The following is a 23,671-nucleotide window of genomic DNA, read 5'->3' as shown; positions in this document are numbered from 1 at the left end:
ATGTGCAATATTATTGAGGTAATATCGAGCAATATTTTTTTTATAAAAAAAAATAATAATTTTCTTGCGTCCGTTATATCAGGTCTGATGCATAAACTTCCGAATGGGCGGTAGTTTTTGATGTTCAATAAGTGATTTCATATCCTATTTTTAATATAAAAATCTGAATTTGATTTATGTAAAGTATGGATAGCCTATTACTAACAGGGAATTCGATATTTGATTACTTAGTCACATTAGACATATTATGTAATAGTATGGAAACTACCTACAAACGTTTGAAATGACACACTAACACAAACATCTTGCATCGACGAGGTGACTTAGTGAACTAATTATGTGTTAAATGCCTATGGCCTTAGAGCATTCATACGTCTAGATAGACTATGACAGCTGTGAAAACGTCGAAAAAAATAGACTTTAGAACTAACCTCTATTTTGAGCAATTCACTCACACTAACACAATGTGTCATACAAATCGCGAGTGTAAGCCTTTGCTTGTTACGCACACTTAACTTTATTCCTGGTCAGTTTTTATAGGTTATCTAACAGCAAGAGACTCTATCTAGACGTATAAATTATCTTAACCTATGGCATATTAAAGCATGTTAATAGAACCAGTGAAGGTTCCATGTCATAAGTACTCGTATATGAGTTAAAGAGATTGGAACTTAGTTTAGATCCTTGGGAAATCCTATCCACACAGTATGTATACGCTGGTCCCTTCATATAGTATTGTTCTGTTTTATAGAAGGTTTATGATAAAGCAAGTAGAGTTTCCAGGATAGCAAGTTTATTCATTTTTATATTGAAGAATATGGAGATTTACATTGCAATTAGCTGATTTCAAGCTTAGAAACACAGCGATAGAGAATTCCTTGTCGTTAACTTTTAGAATCTGAAAATATAATGTAGTACTTAGTTGAAACAATAGGACTCCATGAATAGAGTGGCCTCTGGAATAGCAATTAATTCCCTTGTAAATATAGATACTAATAGGACAAATGGCAGCTTTAACTTCATATTATATTCTCATAGAGGTAATCCATACTGCTACCCCAACAGGACTGAGGAGTGAGGGGACTTTAGACGCATCTGTACGAATTTTGGAAATTTATGTGTTATGGCTGGGCAGTGGGCTTGTACCACAGAATACATAATAGTACTGGTAATACAAAAAATGACGATCATTCACAGTTGTCAGTTGTTTCAAATTGTCAAATCTCAAAAACCAAAATGTTATGACATATGTCAAATATCTGAGTCCTTACAATCTACAAAAAATTTGCAACAAAATTGAAAATACCAAGTACTAAACTACAAAAGTCAAAATTCCAAGATTTCCAATGATAAAATAATAATGTTTATTTGAAATATTACAATGTTCTCTAGAAATATGCGTTCTGCAGCAGAATTAAGCTGGTAAGTATTAAACGAAAAAGATTTGAATGTAAATAGTTTCATAATAATTACAACTTGTATTATGTATGTGTATAATGAGAATATGTTGTTCTTTCAGCAATCCATTACTTCTAAGACAGTTACATAAGCCTAAGATAGGCTATGCTCAATTCCAAGTACGGCAACCTTTTCACAACTCGCGACAAATGGGTCGTCGACGACCTCGGACTGAAGATCCGTTTAGTCAACCGCAGATTGTAACTGGTCCTCTTAGTCCTAAATCGCTGCTCAAACCATTGTTCTTTACTGTAGGGGTAAGAAGCTATGGCTAGTATAATTATTTATCCTCTTATATTTACAACCTTTTAATGTTTTTCCGATGAACATAAGATGTACACTAACATCTATAAATTTCTTATTAAAATAATAATTGCTTATTATAAATTTCTTATTAAAATAATTATTGAATTAACAATTTTTCTATAAAACAAAAACAGTCTTTACTTCTTCTATACGACCCAAATAAATTAATAGATATCATAAATTTTAGGTCACATCAATAAGTTTAACTGGATGTGTCATTTGGGAATATGAGAATCTTCGTTTACATGCTAAATCCCTATTGAAGAGGCCCAGTAGCTGGTTAAATAGCCACAAACAATTTAACTCTCATGTGAGTAAATCAAACTATTTGTATTTACACCTAGTATTAGATACTTTTCTATTTTATATATATTATTGTTTGGTCAAATAATATTTTTTTTTGTTATTCCATAATCAATACTGGACACTGATTTAATTACAAAATATATTGGTTACAAAAAGCCTTAACCTTTCCGCATCGGATGTGCCCGCAGACACTGGAAATTCAAAAAAGAGAGAGAGTGGCAGTGCCCCAAGGCACTCTTTTACCTCACCCAGTTTTCACCCTTATTAGGTGTACAAGATGGTTTATTTGCCTATGCAATTATGAACGAGTGAAGTCCGATACACATTTCGATCCGTTACAATTCAAGGCCAACAATGTTCGACGTCATAGCTTTACGAACATAGCATTTTTGTGTTCACTTGTTCCCGGGCAGCGCAGCGAGCTGTCGTTATCAAGACTGCACAAAGATTGTTCTTTGTGGATATTTTGGTTTTATTTTATAATGAACATATAATGTTCATTACAAAAATATAAAAGGAAATAAATAAAACAAGTAATTAACATTGAAAATCAACATTTATTTTAAAATATACCTATTTTTATACTTATTGTCAAATGAAAAGTCTGTGTGAAATAAAATAGAAACACAATATGAATAATTTATACATGGTCTTATAGCTTGTTTCAATAGCTTTCAGTGACAGTCACTCAAATCCTAGTTATAAGCATTTTATAACTACACGTAAAATAATATGCACCGGGAAAACACTGTGCGAGCGCCGAACGCTTGTCGATCTAAGGTGTACATTAAGCGGCAGAGCGCGCCAATCCGGAAAGGTTAAGAAAGTGTGAGAATTAAACACTTGAAATTGATTCTTTAATGTTCATACAAATAAGAGTTTGCGCTTATTTGAATCATTATTTGATTAAGTTTATAATTTATAACTAATTGGCTGGTACTTCTAAATTCATTTTATAATTTATAAAGACTGTGCAGTTGTTACTGTTTTGTGTGAAAATATGATCAGGGTAGTACATGCCTGACATCATGAGTCTGAATTAATTGTGTTAGTGTGTGTGCACAAGTTTAGTAAAAGGAATGTTGTTAGTACTTGTGTATTGAATAAAGCTTATAATGGACAAAGAGGATGTAAAAACTACATAATAAAAGGCAGGACTGCCTAAGTAAAAATTTAAATTTAGTTTAGTGTGAAATATGCAGTCATTTGACATAAGTTTAAAATAGTAGTAATAATAGTATGGTGATTGGAGACAAAGTATAATCTGGCTAAGTTTGAAAGCAAACAGTTGCTTAAAATGTAGTGGATTTCGGCTATCTCTGTTTTTTAACAAGATTATAGCTGTCTTCTGTCAATGACTGCATGTTTCATACAATCGAGTGAATTGCTTTTTTTCTAAGAGAGTTTCGCTAGGCAGATTATGGAGACAGAAGGTTAGACAGAGAAGAATCATTATTGTTCAAAACAAAATAGTGATAGGGACTAAATCATATATTACAATAATTATTATGTTATCTAATTGCAGAGAAAAGAAGATGGTCAAGTTAAGAAATGGTGGAATTCATTAAAAACTACTGAAAAAGTGTTTTATCCAATCCTAGCCACAAACATATTAGTATTTGGAGCTTGGCGTGTTAAATCAATGCAGCCATTTATGATAAAATATTTCTGTTCAAATCCATCTGGCAGTAAGGATAATTTATACTTAATAACCAATATCTTTATTTTGTGTGAGTAAATTTGTCAATGCCACTATTTAAGAAGGTATTATATTGTTTATGAATATAATATTCCACTTTAAAGTAAATTACATACTGATTGTTGGCTAACCTTCTGGAATAAGTTTTATTTTGCATAAATAACATTTGACCAGCCTGTACATTGGAGTTAACAAACTTGTCTATTCGGGTACAAGTTGATGGTTTGGATTGGTTATGGATTGTGCATATATTGTAATTGGTAAATATATTCACAGGCCCATCCTGTTAAGGAAGTCTATGAAATCTCTTTTGTCCCCAGTTCCTCTGGGGATAGTCTTCTGTGACCCCACACCGGTGCAATGCAAATAAAAACAGATTTTTGTAAAAAAGCTGTGAGCCTAGTTGACACCAACCACTTCTTAGGGAAATATATAATAATTATACATAAACTGAGTTGCATATTACAATATAAAGAGATTACTTCCTAAACTAAATATACTGGATCATCCCCACCATCTGGATGTGTGGAGGTTTTCCACAGTGCGGTATTCAAGGAGCTTTCTTCCACGTACTACAAAGCTGTGGAATGAACTTCCTAGTGCAGTGTTTCCGGGACGATACGACATGGGTACCTTAAAAAAAACGCGTACACCTTCCTTAAAGGCCGGCAACGCTCCTGTGATTCCTCTGGTGTTGCAAGAGATTGTGGGCGGCGGTGATCATTTAACAACGGGTGAACCGTACGCTCGTTTGTCCTCCATAAAAAAAAATACTGGATGGTACTATACTACACAAACTTTTCGAAACAGAGTTGGCAACCCTGTGTAATTTTTACACTAGTTATTTTATGTAACCTTCATCATGTGGGTTTCATCACAGAGTCTGTGTCTACTACAACTAATGTCACAGAGTATAAATTCTGAAGTGCCAATGACCAATGTTCACTCATGCAAACACTAAAGAGTGTATTGAAAATTTTGTGCTTTATTTATGTTTCTCCTAATTAGCCTCATCTCATACATTAATCTGTTCAGATCATGTAACATACACTGTTTATTTTTTTTCTTTTCAGGAGCTGTTTGCCTTCCTATGCTGCTTTCAACATTTAGTCATTATTCCACAATGCATTTAGCAGCAAATATGTATGTTTTGTACAGTTTTATGCCTGGTAAGATATACTAATTAAAAACCTACTTTTACTGAACTATATATTACTGTTGCGTACTACTACTTGCATTATTCATAACTAAGACCTAAGAACCTCCCCCAAAGATCTCCATGGCCATCAGTCCTGCGCTGGCCTCATCCAATATATCTCGGCGATCTTGCACAGATCGTTGGTCCATCTAGTGGAGGGGCCTACCAACACTGCGTCTTCTGTCGCCATTCGAGGACTTTTCTACCAGTCGAACTAATCTGCCCACTGCCACTTCTGTTTTGCAATCATTTGGGTTATGTCGGTGACTTAGGTTCTCCTATTCCTTACTCTTGCATTATTCACAAGGAATTAATTTTTATAGTCAGCACAGCATTACATGCACCCGCTCAAACAAATTTAAGCTTATGTTGCCTGGGCATATTGCATAGTGCAACAGTCAATAATTATTACTTAGCCCAAAACACATTTTCCTATGACCTATTAATAGTGCTAGTGCCTTCTGGTGGTAGACTTTCAAGACCCCATGATTTCATCAATTGATTTCCTTAATTTATTGGTTGATAACTGTGGTTATTATGTACCCTAAAGTATTAATATTACAGGAATATCAATTCATTCAACACAATTTTTTCATTTCAACAATAATTAATGGATGGAATTAAAACACTTATACTTTCTCTTAAAAAACTAATGTGACATTTGGGCTTAATGCACCCTAGTGTCAGCTCCAACAAATGACCACAATATCCAACACAGATATGTGAATTATTAATCCAGTACTTTATGAATGGATAAATCACTTGACGTTGCATACAGACATCAGACACGGAATTGCATCTTTGCACCATACGACATACATATCGTTTTCACATCTAGATGTTATGTTAAAGTGATAACCCTCACTTCTAGGATTAATACACACATAAAATTTGAAAAACAAAGTTTTATGAACGATGCGGGATTCGAACCAACGACCTCCGGCGTTCTGTGCCGGTTCTCTAACCAAATCTATTCAACTCTCAGGTTGTGGCTTCATCTACAGAATCTACTTTACTAATATGCAAATATTGGGGTTGAGCAGGTTATCAACTGTAAAGTAGATCCTGTAGATGAAGCCACAACCTAAGAGTTGAACAAAAGCAAACAGAATTTTATAACGAGGCGGTACTCGTACGGTTAGCTCAGTTGGTTAGAGCTCCGGCACGGAACGCCGGAGGTCGTGGGTTCGAATCCCGCATCGTTCATAAAAAAAAATGTTTTTCAAATTTTATTTGTGTAAGGAACTTTCTGCCACATACAATTATTCTATTGAATGAGCTTGAGGGTGTTCAGGGCAATACGTCATTCAATCTTAAAAATAAAGGCAGTGCACATCAACTAAAAATGATGATTAGTAAATTAAGAGTGGCGGCTTCAATCAACTGCACCGATTACGCAAAAGCCTCTTGATTGGACCATTGTGTGTCAATTCATCTTGTTACTCCAACATCTTAATCTATAGCCCTTCCATAGTTGGAGTACAATACAAAGTTTTTGTTGACACATTAAGCAAATAAATTACCTTTTTTTTTTAAATTAACTGGCTCCGTCGACTGAATGTCGACGTTTCGGCCAACGTCAAGGTGGAGAGATTTTATTTGACGAAAAGAAAAACAAGGCAACAGAGGAACAAATGTAGGGATACATCACATAACCACAAGGGAAACAAAGGAAAAAATGTAGGAATACATCACATAACCACAAGGGAAACAAAGGAACAAATGTAAGAATACATCACATAACCACAAGGGAAACAAAGGAACAAATGTAGGAATACATCACACACAAGGGAAACAAAGGAACAAATGTAAGAATACATCACATAACCACAAGGGAAACAAAGGAACAAACGTAGGAATACATCACATAACCACAAGGGAAACAAAGGAACAAATGTAGGAATACATCACATAACCACAAGGGAAACAAAGGAATAAATGTAGGAATACATCACATAACCACAAGGGAAACAAAGGAAAAAAATGTAGGAATACATCACATAACCACAAGGGAAACAAAGGAACAAATGTAGGAATACATCACATAACCACAAGGGAAACAAAGGAATAAATGTAGGAATACATCACATAACCACAAGGGAAACAAAGGAAAAAATGTAGGAATACATCACATAACCACAAGGGAAACAAAGGAACAAATGTAAGAATACATCACATAACCACAAGGGAAACAAAGGAACAAATGTAGGAATACATCACACACAAGGGAAACAAAGGAACAAATGTAAGAATACATCACATAACCACAAGGGAAACAAAGGAAAAAATGTAGGAATACATCACATAACCACAGGGGAAACAATGGAACAAATGTAGGAATACATCTCATAACCACAAGGGAAACAAAGGAACATATGTAGGAATACATCACATAACCACAAGGGAAACAATGGAACAAATGTAGGAATATATCACATAACCACAAGGTAAACAAAGGAACATATGTAGGAATACATCACATAACCACAAGGGAAACAAAGGAACAAATGTAGGAATACATCACATAACCACAAGGGAAACAAAGGAACAAATGTAGGAATACATCACATAACCACAAGGGAAACAAAGGAACAAATGTAAGAATACATCACATAACCACAAGGGAAACAAAGGAACAAAATATATAGAAATAAAATTTGAAAAACAAAATTTTATTAACGATGCGGGACTCGAATCCACGACCTCCGGCGTTCCGTGCCAGTGCTCTAACCAACTGAGCTAACCGTGGGTTCGTGTCCCGCATAGTTCAAAAATTCTGTTTTTCAAATTTTATAATTGTGTATTACTCCTAGAAGTTAGGGTTATCACTTTAAATACATAACAAAATGTAGAAATATTACATAACCATGTGGTCCCATGATAATAATCTATTCTTTCTTTCAGCTGCAATGGCGTCATTGGGAAAAGAACAGTTTGTGGCTTTGTACTTGAGTGCGGGTGTTATAAGCAGTTTCGCCAGTGTCCTTTACAAAGTTATACTCAATCAACCTGGCCTCAGTCTTGGAGCGGTAACATTAATCATTTTATTTTTATAATTTTTAGATTTTTTTTTTTGTTGTAGTTAATACATAACTCTTAAATCCTTCGATATTACATACTCTTATTCAAACACTTTATCAAAATGCAACTATCTAGGTGAGTATTCCAAGTTATAAAAATAGCAGCCCTGCTGATGTTATTCATAGTCGTGGAGCGCTAACAATACAAACGTTCTGCTGCTCAATACCTACACCGCATTCTCGACGTCTACTTGTTAAAAATATGTCAGCACAGGGATATATTAAATGTTCTTATTTGTTTAAAAAAAACACTAGGTAAACAAAATCGTGTTGTGGCATGAAAACACAAAATCCAACTGCTTTCATGTAGGTCATTGACCTCAATGTAAGTAGCGGCGCCGGCACGACCAACCACGTCGCGACACCACTGACCAAACTCTATGTTTACCCGACCTGACCCACAGTAATTGCTACCTACTTCCAAGGTTGAAGGATTATTTGAAAGGACAGTGATTTGAAGATGATAAAGCTGAAAGCGAGTAGCTATAGTACAGGAGTTTTTAAGCAGATTAAATAAAAAAAATAGATTTAATAAAAGATACAACAACATCCTCTGTGGATATCACATTTTATTGATCGCCCTACGTACCTACACGAGAGTTTAAATAATAATCAAAAATAATTCAAATAGCCGTCTGCGTTCAAAATTAACAATAATTATTTATAATTTATTTACTAAAATATTAATTATTTCGTGGTAGGTATTGTATATTTCACTATGTATCAGGAGTAAGGTTAGTCTGTCTTCGTAGTCCATGTACGTGTCCGCGTATTTCATTCAAAATAGGATTTAAAATCACTGAACGTCAAAAACTGCCACCGATTCGAAATAGTATGCCTTAGACCTGAGAAGAACGTGCGTAAGAAACTCAGTGGGCTTGTTTTTTTCATAAAAATATCTTTACAATGTAATATCGTACAATGAAATGTATTATTTAATAGCCCGAGAGCGGTCGCTCCTTGAGATGGCGCTCTTTCAAATGTAAATAATTTGTTATTTTTAAAGTGATAATCCTCTGGGATTAAATAAATTAAATTTGTGACCAAAATTTATGAACGATGCGGCACTCGAACACGTGACCCCTCGGGTTCTCAGGTTGTGGCAATCCCAAAAGTGAAGCGTATCACTTTAAAAATAACCAACATATTATATTTACATTTTCTGGGATCATGTTGTAAAAGTATATACATCGCCCAACAAAAGACTTACTAAGTAACTCGACTTAACCGAGTGTAGGCATAACAAGTTTATGTTTATTGTTGTTCTTTTATTGATATCATTCATGTTCCAGTCCGGAGCTATCATGTCCGTGTTGGCGTATGTCTGTACCCAGTACCCTGACACCAGGTTGAGCATAATATTTTTGCCCATGTACACCTTCGCTGCTAGTTCGGTAAGTACAATTTAATTCCATAGTTTTAATAATTATTATTCGTATAAAGTACAGCTGTCGCAACATTACTATTGGAGGTATTGTGCAGCAAACAAATCCCATAACAATAGTTTTAAGATTGTTATTTTATGTATTTGTTCATGATAATCACGAAAATGTCCTAAACCAATTTGGGTCCTGTTTTAACTGTTCAATATACGCTTGGCAATAAGTTATTTTTGGAACGAACAGTAAAGTGAACTGGCAGAATATGTCACGTTTTTAAGTATTTTCATCGAATATATAATTTTATGAATATTGTTTCCTCATATTATGTTTATTAAACTCTTTGATATTAATTAAACTCATGTATTTTTATTATTTAGTGAAAAAAAATATACAGATAAACTTAAATATACAGATTAGAGAAAGAAAGTTGCTTGCATGATGCAGGGGACATTCAAGGAACACAAAAAAAATGGTCCCCTGACTCCCTTATTTCATTTCATTTGTTTTCAAAATGTTTAATTAAATGATTTGAGGTACACACAAAAGCTCTTTCAAAATGTATTAAGTTGTACTACTGAAATACTAAATTGGAGCATTTTAATGATGGTGAGGCTATATACAAACGTAATATAAACGTAAAGCATTGCACAGATCGGCTTAATTTTCTTAATGAAAATAAGGGACGAGACGAGCAAGGCGTTCAGCTGATGGTAATTGATACGCCCTGGCAATTACAATACAGTGCCGCTCAGGATTATTGAAAAACCCAAAAAATAGTTAGCGGCACTACAATTGCGCTCATCACCTTGAGACGTAAGATGTTAGGTCTCATTTGCCCAGTAATTTCATTAGATATGGCGACCTTTCAGACCGAAATACAGTAATGTTTACTGCTTCACGGCAGAAATAGGCGCCTTTGTGGTACCCATAATCTAGCCGGCATCCTGTGCAAAGTAGCCTCCCACTGGTAATTGGAGCTTAATGTATTCTTATGGCCTTCCTGTGTTTACCTACCAAATATATGTTTGTTAATATTTAAATAATGTTTTGTTTTAGGCAATTAAAGTAATAATGAGTATTGACTTGGCTGGAGTTGTGTTGGGATGGAAGTTCTTTGACCATGCGGCTCATCTTGGTGGAGCGTTGTTTGGCTTGTAAGTTATCAATTGACAAATTTTAAAACATTTACAAATGTTATATTTATCAGTTATAATGCAAAAACAACATACACAAACAAAATTTTATGAACGATGCGAGATTCGAACTAGGGCTTCCAATCCCGCGGCCTATATTCAATCTCGGCATTTGCGGGACTACGAATTTTGAATCCCGCGGGATCTCGGTATTTGCGGGATCCCGCATATTGAAAATGTGCACATTTTAAAACAATGAATTTATCAACTCCACATTTATTTGTACTATTAAACTATTTATACTATTAAAATGAGATCAATCAAATTATACGGTTTTTTTCACAAAAGAAACCAATAACAAGCTGAATAAAAAGCAAATCAAAACAAAACAAATCTTCTTCAAAAAATACACAAAGCAAAATTAAAAAATCAACCAAAAAAAACACATTTTAAACTGATAAATTATTACTTAATTATTAAGTTTGTTAGCTTTTAATCTTAATTGAAAAATATGTTTGCGAAGGAAACACAACATGTCCAAACTGTCGTCTGCCAAACTACTGCGTATTTTAAAATGCCCTTTCTGCTTCCACACTTGTGGGCGGTATTAAAGATTCATTCACGTACAACCCTTAAAAGGATGTATCAATAAACTTCACGAAAATACAAAACAGTTAATAACTTGATTTATTAAGGATAATATTTCACGCAGATTATCCTATTTTGCATCGCATGCACGCATCGCATTTTTTTCAGTCCCGCAATACCCGCGGATCCCGCGCTCGTAATCCCGCATCTCGCGGGATTGGAAAAGGGCGCGGGATCCCGCAATACCGAGATCTCGGTAGAGATTGGAAGCCCTAATTCGAACCCACGACCTCCGGCGTTCCGTGCCGGTGCTCTAACCAACTGAGCTAACCGTTCGAGTACCGCCTCGTTATAAAATTCTGTTTGCTTTGTTCAACTCTCAGGTTGTGGCTTCATCTACAGGATCTACTTTACAGTTGATAACCTGCTCAACCCCACTATTTGCATATTAGGAAATTGACTTGATATGTCGCTCTTGTAAATCTAAACAATATGTTGTTTTTAAAGTGGTGTGCCCCAAGGTTCTCGTCTGGGTCCTTTATTATTTTTCATATTTATAAGTGATGTAATCATATGACATCAGCCATTGTAAGGCACTGCTATTCGCCGACGATCTCAAAGTTTTTAGTTCAGTCAAATCTCACTGCGACTGCACCTTAATTCAGATCGACCTTGACGAAATAATAGAAATGGTCGTGTGACACTAACCTCATAACTGTCAACTTGAATAAGTGTTTTCTGATGAGGTACACTAGGAAGAAAAAAAATCACTTGCTTATCGCTACGAGATTGGCTGACTTGAATAAGAGGAAGTCTTAGAACTTAGTACTTTACCCATTATTATAGATATAAGCTTAATTTCACTTCTCATAAAAACCATTGTACCACTCTTTTTAGCACAGGTTTAGTTATAATGTATGCCAAAAGTTTCAAATACCCTGAAACAAAAATTATATTCTCTAAATCCCGAGTTTTCCATCCCAAGTATGCTAGTGTTCACTGCAAGCATCCGACAATTCTGGGATCTTGTATATCGATATACAATTGCCAGGATTATTTCGTAACCAATTTAGCTACCAAATAACTATTTCTGCTTCCATTTCTTGTTGACGTTATTTTTTCGTTTAATTGTTAGTTAGTATATTTTTTATTGTTGCGACATTTGCTTTAGAAATATTTTAAAGCCATGCTGAAACAAATTAAATATCTATTATACACCCTTTTGCAACAAAACGGGCACCTGTTTAATAACCTGTTTCACTGGCATCTTCAGATTATTTCATAATTCTAAGTAGCTTGTATCATCATAATACTTTAAATAACTAAGCAAAAAGTAGTTTCTGTCAATTACTACATTATATGCATTTCGAGGGAATTAATGAAAAATTATCCCAGAGTCTAAACGCTAGTTTCGTATCTGTTCATTTAATAAAAAAGCAGGCTAAAAACTTTAGTTTCTTAACATAAAATAAAAGGAAATAGTTTAATGTCGAGTGTGGCCCTCTCTTGCTAAATTGAGAGCATGTATATGTCCGAGCATGTTATTCTTATTGTTTCTTGTGGAATACGCTCCCACTGCGGAGCAATTACATTCTTTAGCTCCCTGATATTTTGCGGAGTGGGCTGCGCCGATTTTACGCTTCATTTTAGAAAACATCCCAAATGTGGTCTATGGGATTGAGTTTGGGACTTCGAGCTGGCCAATCCAAACGAAGAATTCCTACCTCTGGAATATACGCTTCCACATCCCCTTGCCTTCGCAGTACTCGCTGTCCGGTCAGGTCCTGACAATATAGTGATATTCTGGTTTCATCCGAGAATAATACTCTACCCCAGTCCGCTCTTGAGTCTACGTCGTATTTTTTCGAGCGAAGCTATGTCCGTTGCTGCATTTATTGTAATTGCATATATTAGCAGCGAGAAGCCTCCTCCTGACATTCCATAAGCTGATTTGCGCACCTCTCTCTTCCTCTTATTATTTTCGAGGTCGACATAAGAAGATTTGCGATTTCTCAATGCCTGGTTCCCCAGGATGCAATCGTGTCGAAGCTTCTGTGCATGGTTTTCTTCCAGACTTCTGCGGCGCAAGAAACTCTCCCAGCATTCTTTTTTTTTTGCGCTTTTTTCAATAAAAATATACAATATTGTACAGTCATTTCTATCGCTATAAAATAATCACAATCTAGTCCATGGCTATCATCTACCACAAACGGTAGATCGTTATAATATATAAGAAACAAGAAAGGACCGAGAATAGAACCCTGTGGAACACCTATTCCCACAGGTTTACCCGAAGACCGTTTGCCATTTACATCGACTATCTGAACTCTTTCGCTTAAATATGATTTTAACAGATTTAGGGCTCTATTTTTCACTCCATAATGCTTTAGTTTTAGGAGTAAAGTTTCATGGTGGACGCAGTCAAATGCTTTTGACAAATCACAAAAAATGCCCGATGCATCCTGTGACTCTTCCCAGGCGCCAAAGATGTGCTCAATGAGTCTAGTACCCGCATTAATTGTTGATAGTGAAACCAAACTGATTTTTGTTCACTAATTTACAAAAATGCATTTGTAGCTGTTGAAGCAAAAGTTTTTCAAAAATTTTACTAAAAACAGGCAGCACTGAAATAGGTCTGAAATTAGCAGGGTCAAAAGAACTGCCCGATTTAAACAAAGGTATAACTTGGCTGTATTTCACACCCTCATCTATGCATTCATTAAATATTATTGCTAATTCAAGTGCTATAATGTCAAGTATGTATTTTACAATATTAGTCGAATGGCCCCATAGGTCTTTTGTATTTTTTAGGTTAATTAATTTGAAGATTTTTATTATATCGCTACCTGTAACATACTTAAATTTCAAATCAGTGGAAGATACTGGTACGTGTAATTTAAGCATATCATATGCTGCTTTTGGCGAAGAGTTAAGGTCGTGACAATCGGGATTTCGGAGAAGTATTTATCAAATTCATTTGCAATTTCTATTTCCGAATTTATAACGCGATTATTAATATTTAAACAGATAGAGGTGTTACGGCAATTCGATCTACCAGTTTCATTGTTAATTACACTCCAAGTCGCTTTTACTTTATTATTACTGTTTTTAATTTTATCTGCAATGAAACGTGTTTTCGCTTCATGACAAACTACTAGAGCTTGGAGTATTCTTTTACATATACATATTTTAAATTCTTCACTATTATTGTAATGTTTCTCATAATAATGGTCATATAAGCGTTTACGACTTTTGTGGATACCCATTGTTGCCCAATCATTAAAACTATGTTTGTTGTTTACTGTCACCGTTACTGGAGCAAAAATCCTGTCAAATTCCTCACAGAAGGAATTGAAGACTAAGTTATAGTGAAAATTAGCAGTTTCACCACAGTGTAAAAATGGTATCGTATTTATCAAATTATTTCTAAACCTCTCAAGACGGCTACCGGCTACTGGTATAATCGTCACCTTTTTTGGTCTGACATTGTCCAATCTTATATTTACTTTTATAAGTTGCCCACTATGGTCGGACTGAAGATTATTTATTTATGAGTTTACTAGTAATAGTAACATCTGTTAAAATATTATCTAAACAGGTTGTTGTAGAAGTGATTCTAGTAGGTTCCCAAAATACATTGAACAAATTAAAACTTTGAAATAAATTTTTAAGGCTAGTACAATTGGCCGAAGGTTCAAGCAAGTTTATATTAAAATCTCCACACACTATAATTGACTTCCTAGTTCTGCTAAATTCTGATAGTACCTCCTCCATTCTATGTTGGAATTGTTCATATGATGCAGTGGGGGGCGGTATACACTTAGTAATAAATTGCTCTAGTTCTATACAAGCTATCTCAATTAGTTGTTCTATAGAGAGATTAACAATATCTCTTCTATTTTTACATTTTAATCTATTATTAATAATAATTAGGGAACCTCCATGTATTGCCCTACTTCTATAAAACGAACTGACTACTTTATGTTCTCTAAAACTAAACTGGAGCTGATGACTCTTACGCCAATGTTCTGTAATACATAATATAATCTATATTACAGCAGCTCAAAAACAGTTCAATTTCTAATTCCTCACTTGAGATACCTTGTATATTCTGGTGAACAATATTTATGAGCTCTATATTATGATTATCTATAGCAATAACATTTATATTTGGTGAATGTTGCCTATTTTGTATGATATTGCAAGAGTTGGTGTCGCAACCAATAGGGCACCATTTATTATCTTTTAGGGGCTATATTTCACTGGGACACTACGGTCGCGCAACCCAGTTGTAATATTTACAGCTCTATAGGGAATTACTTACCTGGTGTCTGCTTGGATGCGCAACCAGTTTTGTGGCACGACTGGCTCGTCGCATCATGACTCTGGTGTCTGTATGGTGTCTTGTTTGGTAGCTACCCCACATTAAAATAACTCTTCTTTTTTCAGAATGTGGTGTTATTGGGGCGGCCAACATGTTTGGGGAAACAGAGAGAAGTTTCTTCGGTATTACCACAACATAAGAACTAATTCCGGATAACATAATTTATGAAAATGGTGATTGAAGATTTGATAATATATTGTGCAATTGTATCATACTTTGATAGATTTTATTGTGTTACAAATAAAAAGCCAAGTTCTATAAACCCTTTATTATTAATCTGTTTGACAGATATACATATAAATAAATGCTTTTGAGAGTAGTCGGTTCACAGGTTGTATATAAACACTATGTGTATCGAAATATACAACAAATATATCATTATTTAATTTAAGGTCACAAGTGTTTTATGCCTTTAGAATCTTCGCATGAAAGTCGAAGTGTTCTGCTATAAATGTGGAGATGTAGTAATACAAATGGTCATATCCATCCCGTACATTTAGAATAACGGGGACTCCAACAGATCGACAAGCCTCCACTAGAATTTCTGGTTGAAGTTGTTTCTCAATATAGAATTTATCAGCAGCACCCTAAAATCAAACGAAAAATACTTATATTACTTTATTTTATGACAAAAAGTGATCAGTATCATCAACCCCGTAGTGTCTGTAGCAATGAAGCCCTTCACATCGAAACAATAACACTTGACAGACAAGGCGAGCCTGTGGGACCCCGGTGTGGGCGGACACTTTATAAGATACAGCTGTGTAGCAGGAATCTTGTGCAAACGTACTTGATCTACTCGATTGGTTATATATTTCAAAAGATTGTATTTTGTACTATTAGAATATTGTACTGCCATTTTATCCACATTTTAGTGGATAATAATATATCAGTTTAGTGTTTGTTCAGCTCTTATAATATTATTAAATTAGATTAAGGATTAGCCTCCGCTGCGCTCCAACTAGATACCGCAGGCGTAGTCGCAAAGTGCTGCAACTAATACTACACCCAAGTTGGTGTATTCGAGCCAGTCTTGAATAATATGTGACTTTAGCGTCCCACATTTTCTGTTAAACTTTGTTAATAATTGAAACTAAAATTCCAGGTTGCGTAGTAAAATTTTGGAAAAATAATACTACTATACTAGTATTTTTATGTTCATACAAAATATTATCTAGAATAAATGGGGGCAACAGTTTATTTCTTTAAGTTTTGCTCTCAATTATTCTTTGTTTGTCTGCATACTTCACCATTTCTCCATTCTTATAGGTTTAGTTATAGTGTGCAGCCATGTTTTGATTTGGGCATGAGGTATGAGCAGCAGAGTATTCCAGTATAAGGTTATGGTGTTATTTTGTAGCCCTTGAAGTATGGATGCTGATTGTCTGACACAATTGTACCTGAGAGATTATGTTTAAGTTGCCTACATTGTTTATGAGGTGTAGCCAGGCCGGTAGTGATTTCTTTCAATCAGAGGGTCTTCATAATCTTCGTGATTTGGTGGTTAAATGTCGAGATTTGAGTGTTTATATTTAGCTTTCTGAATGAAGACAACTCATTTACCTGATCAAGAAACAAAGTTAGTGGTGGTCCATTGTATTTTTTTACAAGCTCAGTTGCATCCCATTCTTTCCAGTCATTTTTATTGTCTCCCAAATATCTAGTAAAGGCTTTGACTCCCCATGGGCAAGTAGACGGGTTACAAATAGGTGCAAAGGCACTAACTGATTTGTATTGGCCTGGATTTCTCAGCACAGATATTAAGGCACCATGCCCTCCCATACTGCAATAATAAAACAAAATCGATTACTATTTATTATAATCTCATTTCTTCAAATTTTAGTATAATTAAAGTGTATCAGCAGTATCTCATTGAGATGTGCTATGTGCACTTTGCTCCTTGTCTGTAATATGGTGTGTTACCCCCGTCATTTATGCATACACTGAAATATGTGGCTTTGTTGGCATTGACATTTAAATTCCCTTTGGTGTTGTAGGATTCAAAGTATTATAAAAACCCAAATGGGGACAAGCTTGGAAAAATATCACCCAACAACTTGTCTTAGGCAGAATAGTGGAATGCACTAAGCCACTTTGCCAATGTAAATATAATATTTTTTTCAAGTAAGACTAATGAGTTTTGGCTTATCAAATAATTATTTTAAAAAAAGTACCTGTGACCCATTATTCCAATTCTTGCTGGATCTACAACATTGCCGAAGGCACTGATGATTAAATCATACAGTTCTTTATTAAGATAACTTCCCATTCTATAATTGCTAGACCAAGGTTCTTTCGATGCATCTAAATAAAATCCAGCTGATATCCCAAAATCCCAAGACTCATCGTCACCTTGTATTTTAACTCCTCGAGGAGAGGTGTCTGGTCCAACAACAACAATACCATGCTCTGCAGCGTATCTAAAATTAAACAAAATAATATTTAACTGCTTATTTAATCCTAAACTCTTTTACTGACATCGCGTCATTTACAGATCTTCAATGAAAGATTTCTCCCGTGTGTTAACCGCTTAATGTCATATATCAATCTTAAAACAACGTTGGCTCATGCACACAAGTAATTGTGGCAGTTGTGAACGGGAGTACTGTGTGACACACGCATGCCGGTCGGCACAAAAGGAAAAGTAGAGGATGGCGGTGAGACTAGCAATCATCCTCTCTTAAACCAGATTTGGTTGTCTATTTCAAGTTTGTTTAATTTAATTGTATTTTTATTTATTTAAGTGGTTCTGGGGCTTCTACTTCGACTGCCGAAGCCGAAATTACACAAATATGTCGGTCATCTTTGTGGTGTTTGGTGTCGAGACACTTGGCTCAGAGGCGCGGAGAGTGTGCAATGTACCATCTTCTCGCCTCAATAGGGCTACTGGAAACCCAAGTGCTGGCATCTATTTCAGACAACGGATCACCGTAGCTATACAACATGGAAATACTGCCAGTATTCTTGGTACGCTTCCATGTAATGATAGTTTTAATGTAATCATGGTAATGTAAAAATAGTTATAAGATTTGTTTTTATTTTATGGCATTCAAAATTAATAAGGTCAATCAGACAAGTTTTATGTACATGATAAGTGAACTGATATGTAGTTTATCAATGTAATTAAAACATCCGTAAGTTGATGAAAACTTAAATAGGTAATATAAATTGAAACATTCATTATTATAATAATAGGGGTTAAAGTTTGAACTTGCTGTTTTATTCTAATAGGTACTTCGAATTGATATAGATTGGTTTGAGATTTTTGAGTGATTTTTTTTTCATATGGTATTACTACATCTCCACATTTATTGTAGATCTCTTTTTAAAAAATGTGCAACATTTAATTATGGACTTTCTGTTGTTTTTTTTATTTAGCTTAGACGAAAGAAAATTGTATACTTCAAAAATACGAGTGGTTTTTTAATACGAGTTCCGACGCGGAACTGACGCGGCAGAAACAGCTCGCAATATCAATGTTGCGTTTGGAGAGGGGACTGCTAATGAAAGCACCATGTGATTTTTGTTTAAACGCTTTCGTGATAGAAACTTTGATTTAAAGAACGAACCACATGGAAGACCACCCACACAGGTGAATAACAATGAATTGAAAGAGGAAGCGGATCCGAGCCAAACTACCCAGGAATTACTGGCATGGTTTCATGGAACCATACTAACAATATTGACTTATTTTCATCAAATCAATAAAAGAAAAAATATGAAAAATGGGTGCCTCCTGATATGACTAATGATGACTATAGATGACCAATAAAATCTATACAGATAGGAGATCAGAGATGTTTCTCATCCATGTGTCAAATACAAGCAGGAGTGCCCAAGGGTTAAGTGATTGGCCCATCCTGTATAGAATCTATACTGCTGACCTACCCATCTCAGAAGAAGTGGTGACTGCAACCTATGCAGATGACACTGCAGTCCTGTGATAAAGATCAAAACATAGCATCCATAAAATTGAAAGAATGTCTGGCTAAAATTGGACTATGGCTGTAGAAGTGGAGAATTTGAGCAAATCCAACAAAGACAGTCCATATAACTTTCACACTTAAAAGAGGACACTGCCCACCTGTAAAACTTGACAAAATTGTCAAATACCTTGGTATGCATTTGGATAGGAGACTCAATTGGCGACATCATGTGAGCCAAAACAGAACAAGCAAATAAAATCAAAGCTTAGTCTAGAAAATAAACTCATTATATACAAATGTACCATAAAACTGGTATGGACATAATATGGCATACAAAGGTGGGGATCAGCAAGTCACTCAAATAACTAACTAACTATAATAACTCTCCAGCACTACCAGAATATAGTACTAAAGACCTTGAGCAATGTGTGATGGTTCATAAGGAACATAGAAGTGCATAATTACGTGGAGATCCCAACAAATCGAAGGACATAAAACACACTACAAAGTACCAAATTAAGAGTTGAAAAATCACTGGATGTGCACTGCCAACAGATTGCAGATATAAAAAAATAAAAAATCTAGTAATATTTTAGTTTATTTAATTTTAATACAACGAATAAACTTTATAGTTCTACATTTTAGATAAGGCCAATGACTAACTTTACTAATAGACATATCATACTCATTAATTATTAATAAGAAGGAAAATTATTCTATAGATATCAAGACCAAATTGTTGTTATATTATGTGTATATAAGTATGAAGGAAGGTGTATTTTGTTAGAAAGGAGAATTGACAAAAACAAGAGTACCAAAGTTCACCTACATAACCCTAATCGGGAATTTACATATATATAATAAAGTAGCATGCAATGTTAATTAGCAGATAGGTAAACATGCTTTGAGACTGAGAACTTAAAACAGGATTTTATTACATTAATTTATGTACATGGTATTCTTGAAACAAACAAAATCTTAATTATTAAAACATCAGTGAATTATTTGTTACATACCTTTGAAATCCAGATTTAGAAATGAAGTTTTGTTCAGTGCATGTAAGTCCCGATAGGTAGAATATGACAGGTAGTTTTGTATCACCACCCTCAGCTTGAGGGGGTAAATAAATGGAGAAATTCATTTTACATTTAAGTTCAGACGATTCATGGCTGTATACCTTTTGAAAGCCTCCATATATTTTATTTGATGAAACTAACTCTAAGCCATCCATTTTGACTTCTGGAAAGTAACAGTCAAATTTTAGTTATAATTATATTAATTTTGTGTTGTAAATGCAGAAATTTGTAATCCTCACTCTGAGTGTGAGAAGTGTTGTATTTTAATACAAAGTAAGATAACAATGCAGATAATGTTATGTTATTAATATCAGTAGTTATCAAATTATAATAAATTATGTAAGAAGTTATGCCTATTGTAATAATAATTAGGTACTGATAAGCAAAGTGATATTACAACCCTGTTGAATTGTGGGTAAGTAGGTACTAACTAGTTATATGTGTTTAAAACATTTCAAAAATAATTTTACAGTAAGTACCTCGTCATACATGAGCAAAAAAAAAGTAAAGCGAAAGTGTCCAGTTAAGAATGACGAAATAAATTATCTGAAATTACCTAAATTAATACCTACATATGATCGTCATTAAGGCTTAGGCCAAACTACGGTTGTTCTTCAAAGCGGTTAACTGTTTAAACCGTGAAACCGCTCGAGACTGACATACCACGATTATAAACCGCGTAGCCACTCGCCACTTTCAGTTTGATGAAGGATTTCAAAGAAGCAATGTATTGTTGCTTTGATACTAATAATACCAGGCAAGAAACCGCCCGTGGTTAATGCAGAGTGCATGTATACCCACTAAGTTCTATGAATTACAAATTTTGCGTCGGTTTTTTATTCGCGACAATATTATAACATTTCACGGTTTTAAAATCAGTGGAGTGAAAAACGACAAATGCAGCAGCTTGTATTCGTTTTCTTGTTTCATAAACTCACGCGGTTTAACCGTAGTGCGGCCTAGGCCTTAAATGACGTATAATTTCTATATAACATAAATAAATACGCGTTCATTTGTTCTAGAATCTAAACGTACATTACTATTCACCGACCTCCGAACTCTTGATTTAGAAAAATAATAAAGATTTTATTATCAAGTTCTTGGTTCTACAAAGATTCTTATGGTAATTTCTGTTACTGTTACATCACTTACCTTTATTTATTTATTGTATTAGCCCTGCGATAGTACTTACTAGATATGTAATATTAAATAGTTTAGGCTAATTACGTACCTAGGTACTTACGTGCTTTATTTAGAAATTATTTACCTTTAATTTGTAAATCTTTCTCACAGAATATTATTTCCTAAGTCTACGTTCAAAGTTCACATGTAAATTTCAAGTAAAATAAAAACTAAAAAGTACTGTGACAAGAATTGACAGCTGACCTGTGTGTGTGTAACTGTGTAGTGCTTGACACTTTTTTATCGATTGTCGATATTTTATTTTAAATTATTATTATTAAATTTATATTTGTTTATTTATTTATTTCATTTTTATGGTTATCTATATTTTTGTTTTATAAGTTTATTGATCTTAAGATATTTAATTAGTTTATTAACCTTGAAAATCCTTTTAACTATATTATATTGTACATGATGTGCAAAAAATTATTTAAAGCCTAAAAATTAGGGTTAACTAATTTCTGTTAATATGTATTCTGTTCTAATTTCAGATTCAGGACGTACGCATGGGTACGACTTCAAAAATATTTATTGCAACACCTGAAAAGCGAAAACCAAAGACTGTCAAAACCGAAACTACTACACAATACAAAATAAAACTATTAAAAAATATTAATTATGTAAATTGTTTTTTATTTGAGATAACTAAAACGTATCCCAAGTTTAAACTAGTTAAACTTGGCTTAGGTCTATCTTAAAATTAACAAAGGGAACCTTAAAATTAGATCACAATTATATTAATGTAACGGTCGACATAAGAATAAATTATACATATTTATATTGTACAGAGAATTATCGATAAAAATTATGGATAGATTACAACTCTTACATTGGCTTACTATATTGGCAGCTCTGCTATTACGTCACTAGGCGATTGATTATATTGGTAAGTAGACTTAGTACGCCTTTCATACAAGCGACATTTCTCATCATTTTAGAAGACACTCCCGTCTCGTCTCTTGAACGTAGTGTTTAAATTCTCTTTGGTATTATGTAATACCATACCAGCCACAGAGTATTTTTAGATAGGTATACCGAAACTCTAGCTAGTCTAAGAAAATAGTAATTGTATGAAACGTGCAGTGATTTTAAGTGATAGATATAATTCATTAAAAAACGGAGATAGCCGAATCTACTTTGTTTTAAGCAACTGTTCGCTTTCGAACTTTGCCGGATCTTACTTCGCAGCCAGTCGTAACCTACCTATACCTACTCTATTTATATTGTAAAATAAAATTGTATAGTTTGTATATAATATCAAAACTAAAAGCAAAATGGGTAATGGCGCGAAGAAAAGAAAACTAATGAGTCTGATACGTTCATTGAAGTCACCAGACGCTGATTCACAGGTGGATAAATATGAAATATTTATACTTCCAAATTATACCCGATATTATTCTGAAGATGGAGGAAATTTTGAATATGTCGTTTTCATGGAAAGCTGGAACAACCGATTGGAAATGGTGATATGATGTCGCTGGCCAATAATCTAAAAAGGTATATTATGTTGGAGTCATCTTTGAGCGACCTGGCCTGGCTAATGCTGCTTTGTCAAATAAGAAATTTCTGGAAACACACAATTTAAAATCCTCAATACCAGAAGTTAAATTTGGAGCAAGTGACGTTGCCGGTGTTATTACACAATAATATGTTCTAATAGAAGTTTCTAATGAACAAATATATTCAGCTCTATTAGTTCAACTTGTATTTGAACGACCATTGGAGAACTGAATAGAGCGAAGTCATATTGAAAGTACGAAGTCTGTAAACAATGTAAGCTACGCTTATAACATGTTCTGTGTTCTTCTCAGTCCCTCAATCAGCGATCTGAGACGCATGCCTAATTTGTGAGCGTTATGCGCTTGAGCATGGTCTGAAGTACAATGTGAACAAATCACAGATAATGGTGTTTAAAACAGGTCGCGGGCCGGATATGGTTCTTTATGTTTACTT

At 34.4% G+C, this 23,671-nt stretch overlaps 2 protein-coding genes across 5 annotated transcripts; one reads left to right on the top strand and one right to left on the bottom strand.

The window, feature by feature from the left end:
- The first annotated feature begins 1,253 nt into the window (after positions 1-1,253).
- On the top strand, positions 1,254-15,796 carry LOC126965719 (presenilins-associated rhomboid-like protein, mitochondrial). 2 transcript variants are annotated; one of them, XM_050809471.1, is made up of 9 exons: positions 1,254-1,422; positions 1,520-1,715; positions 1,952-2,074; positions 3,596-3,758; positions 4,843-4,938; positions 7,872-7,996; positions 9,340-9,441; positions 10,486-10,583; positions 15,600-15,796. In XM_050809471.1, the coding sequence occupies exons 1-9, from the start codon at positions 1,382-1,384 to the stop codon at positions 15,688-15,690; spliced, it is 1,035 nt and encodes a 344-aa protein (XP_050665428.1). In that variant the 5' UTR covers positions 1,254-1,381; the 3' UTR covers positions 15,691-15,796. The 2 variants fall into 2 exon arrangements, with proteins under 2 accessions (XP_050665428.1, XP_050665429.1); XM_050809472.1 differs by having other exon boundaries at positions 1,520-1,728.
- LOC126965725 (S-formylglutathione hydrolase) lies at positions 15,788-21,933 on the bottom strand. 3 transcript variants are annotated; one of them, XM_050809480.1, is made up of 5 exons: positions 21,804-21,933; positions 20,477-20,699; positions 17,709-17,954; positions 17,098-17,317; positions 15,788-16,121 (listed from the first exon to the last, which is right to left on the bottom strand). In XM_050809480.1, the coding sequence occupies exons 2-5, from the start codon at positions 20,689-20,691 to the stop codon at positions 15,939-15,941; spliced, it is 864 nt and encodes a 287-aa protein (XP_050665437.1). In that variant the 5' UTR covers positions 20,692-20,699; positions 21,804-21,933; the 3' UTR covers positions 15,788-15,938. The 3 variants fall into 3 exon arrangements, with proteins under 3 accessions (XP_050665437.1, XP_050665436.1, XP_050665438.1); XM_050809479.1 differs by having other exon boundaries at positions 21,768-21,902; XM_050809481.1 differs by having other exon boundaries at positions 21,780-21,901.
- Between the last annotated feature and the right edge of the window lie 1,738 nt (positions 21,934-23,671).

The sequence above is a fragment of the Leptidea sinapis genome, chromosome 8 (assembly GCF_905404315.1).
Source record: "Leptidea sinapis chromosome 8, ilLepSina1.1, whole genome shotgun sequence".
Taxonomy (NCBI): domain Eukaryota; kingdom Metazoa; phylum Arthropoda; class Insecta; order Lepidoptera; family Pieridae; genus Leptidea; species Leptidea sinapis.
This window is presented reverse-complemented; position numbering and strand designations above follow the sequence as displayed.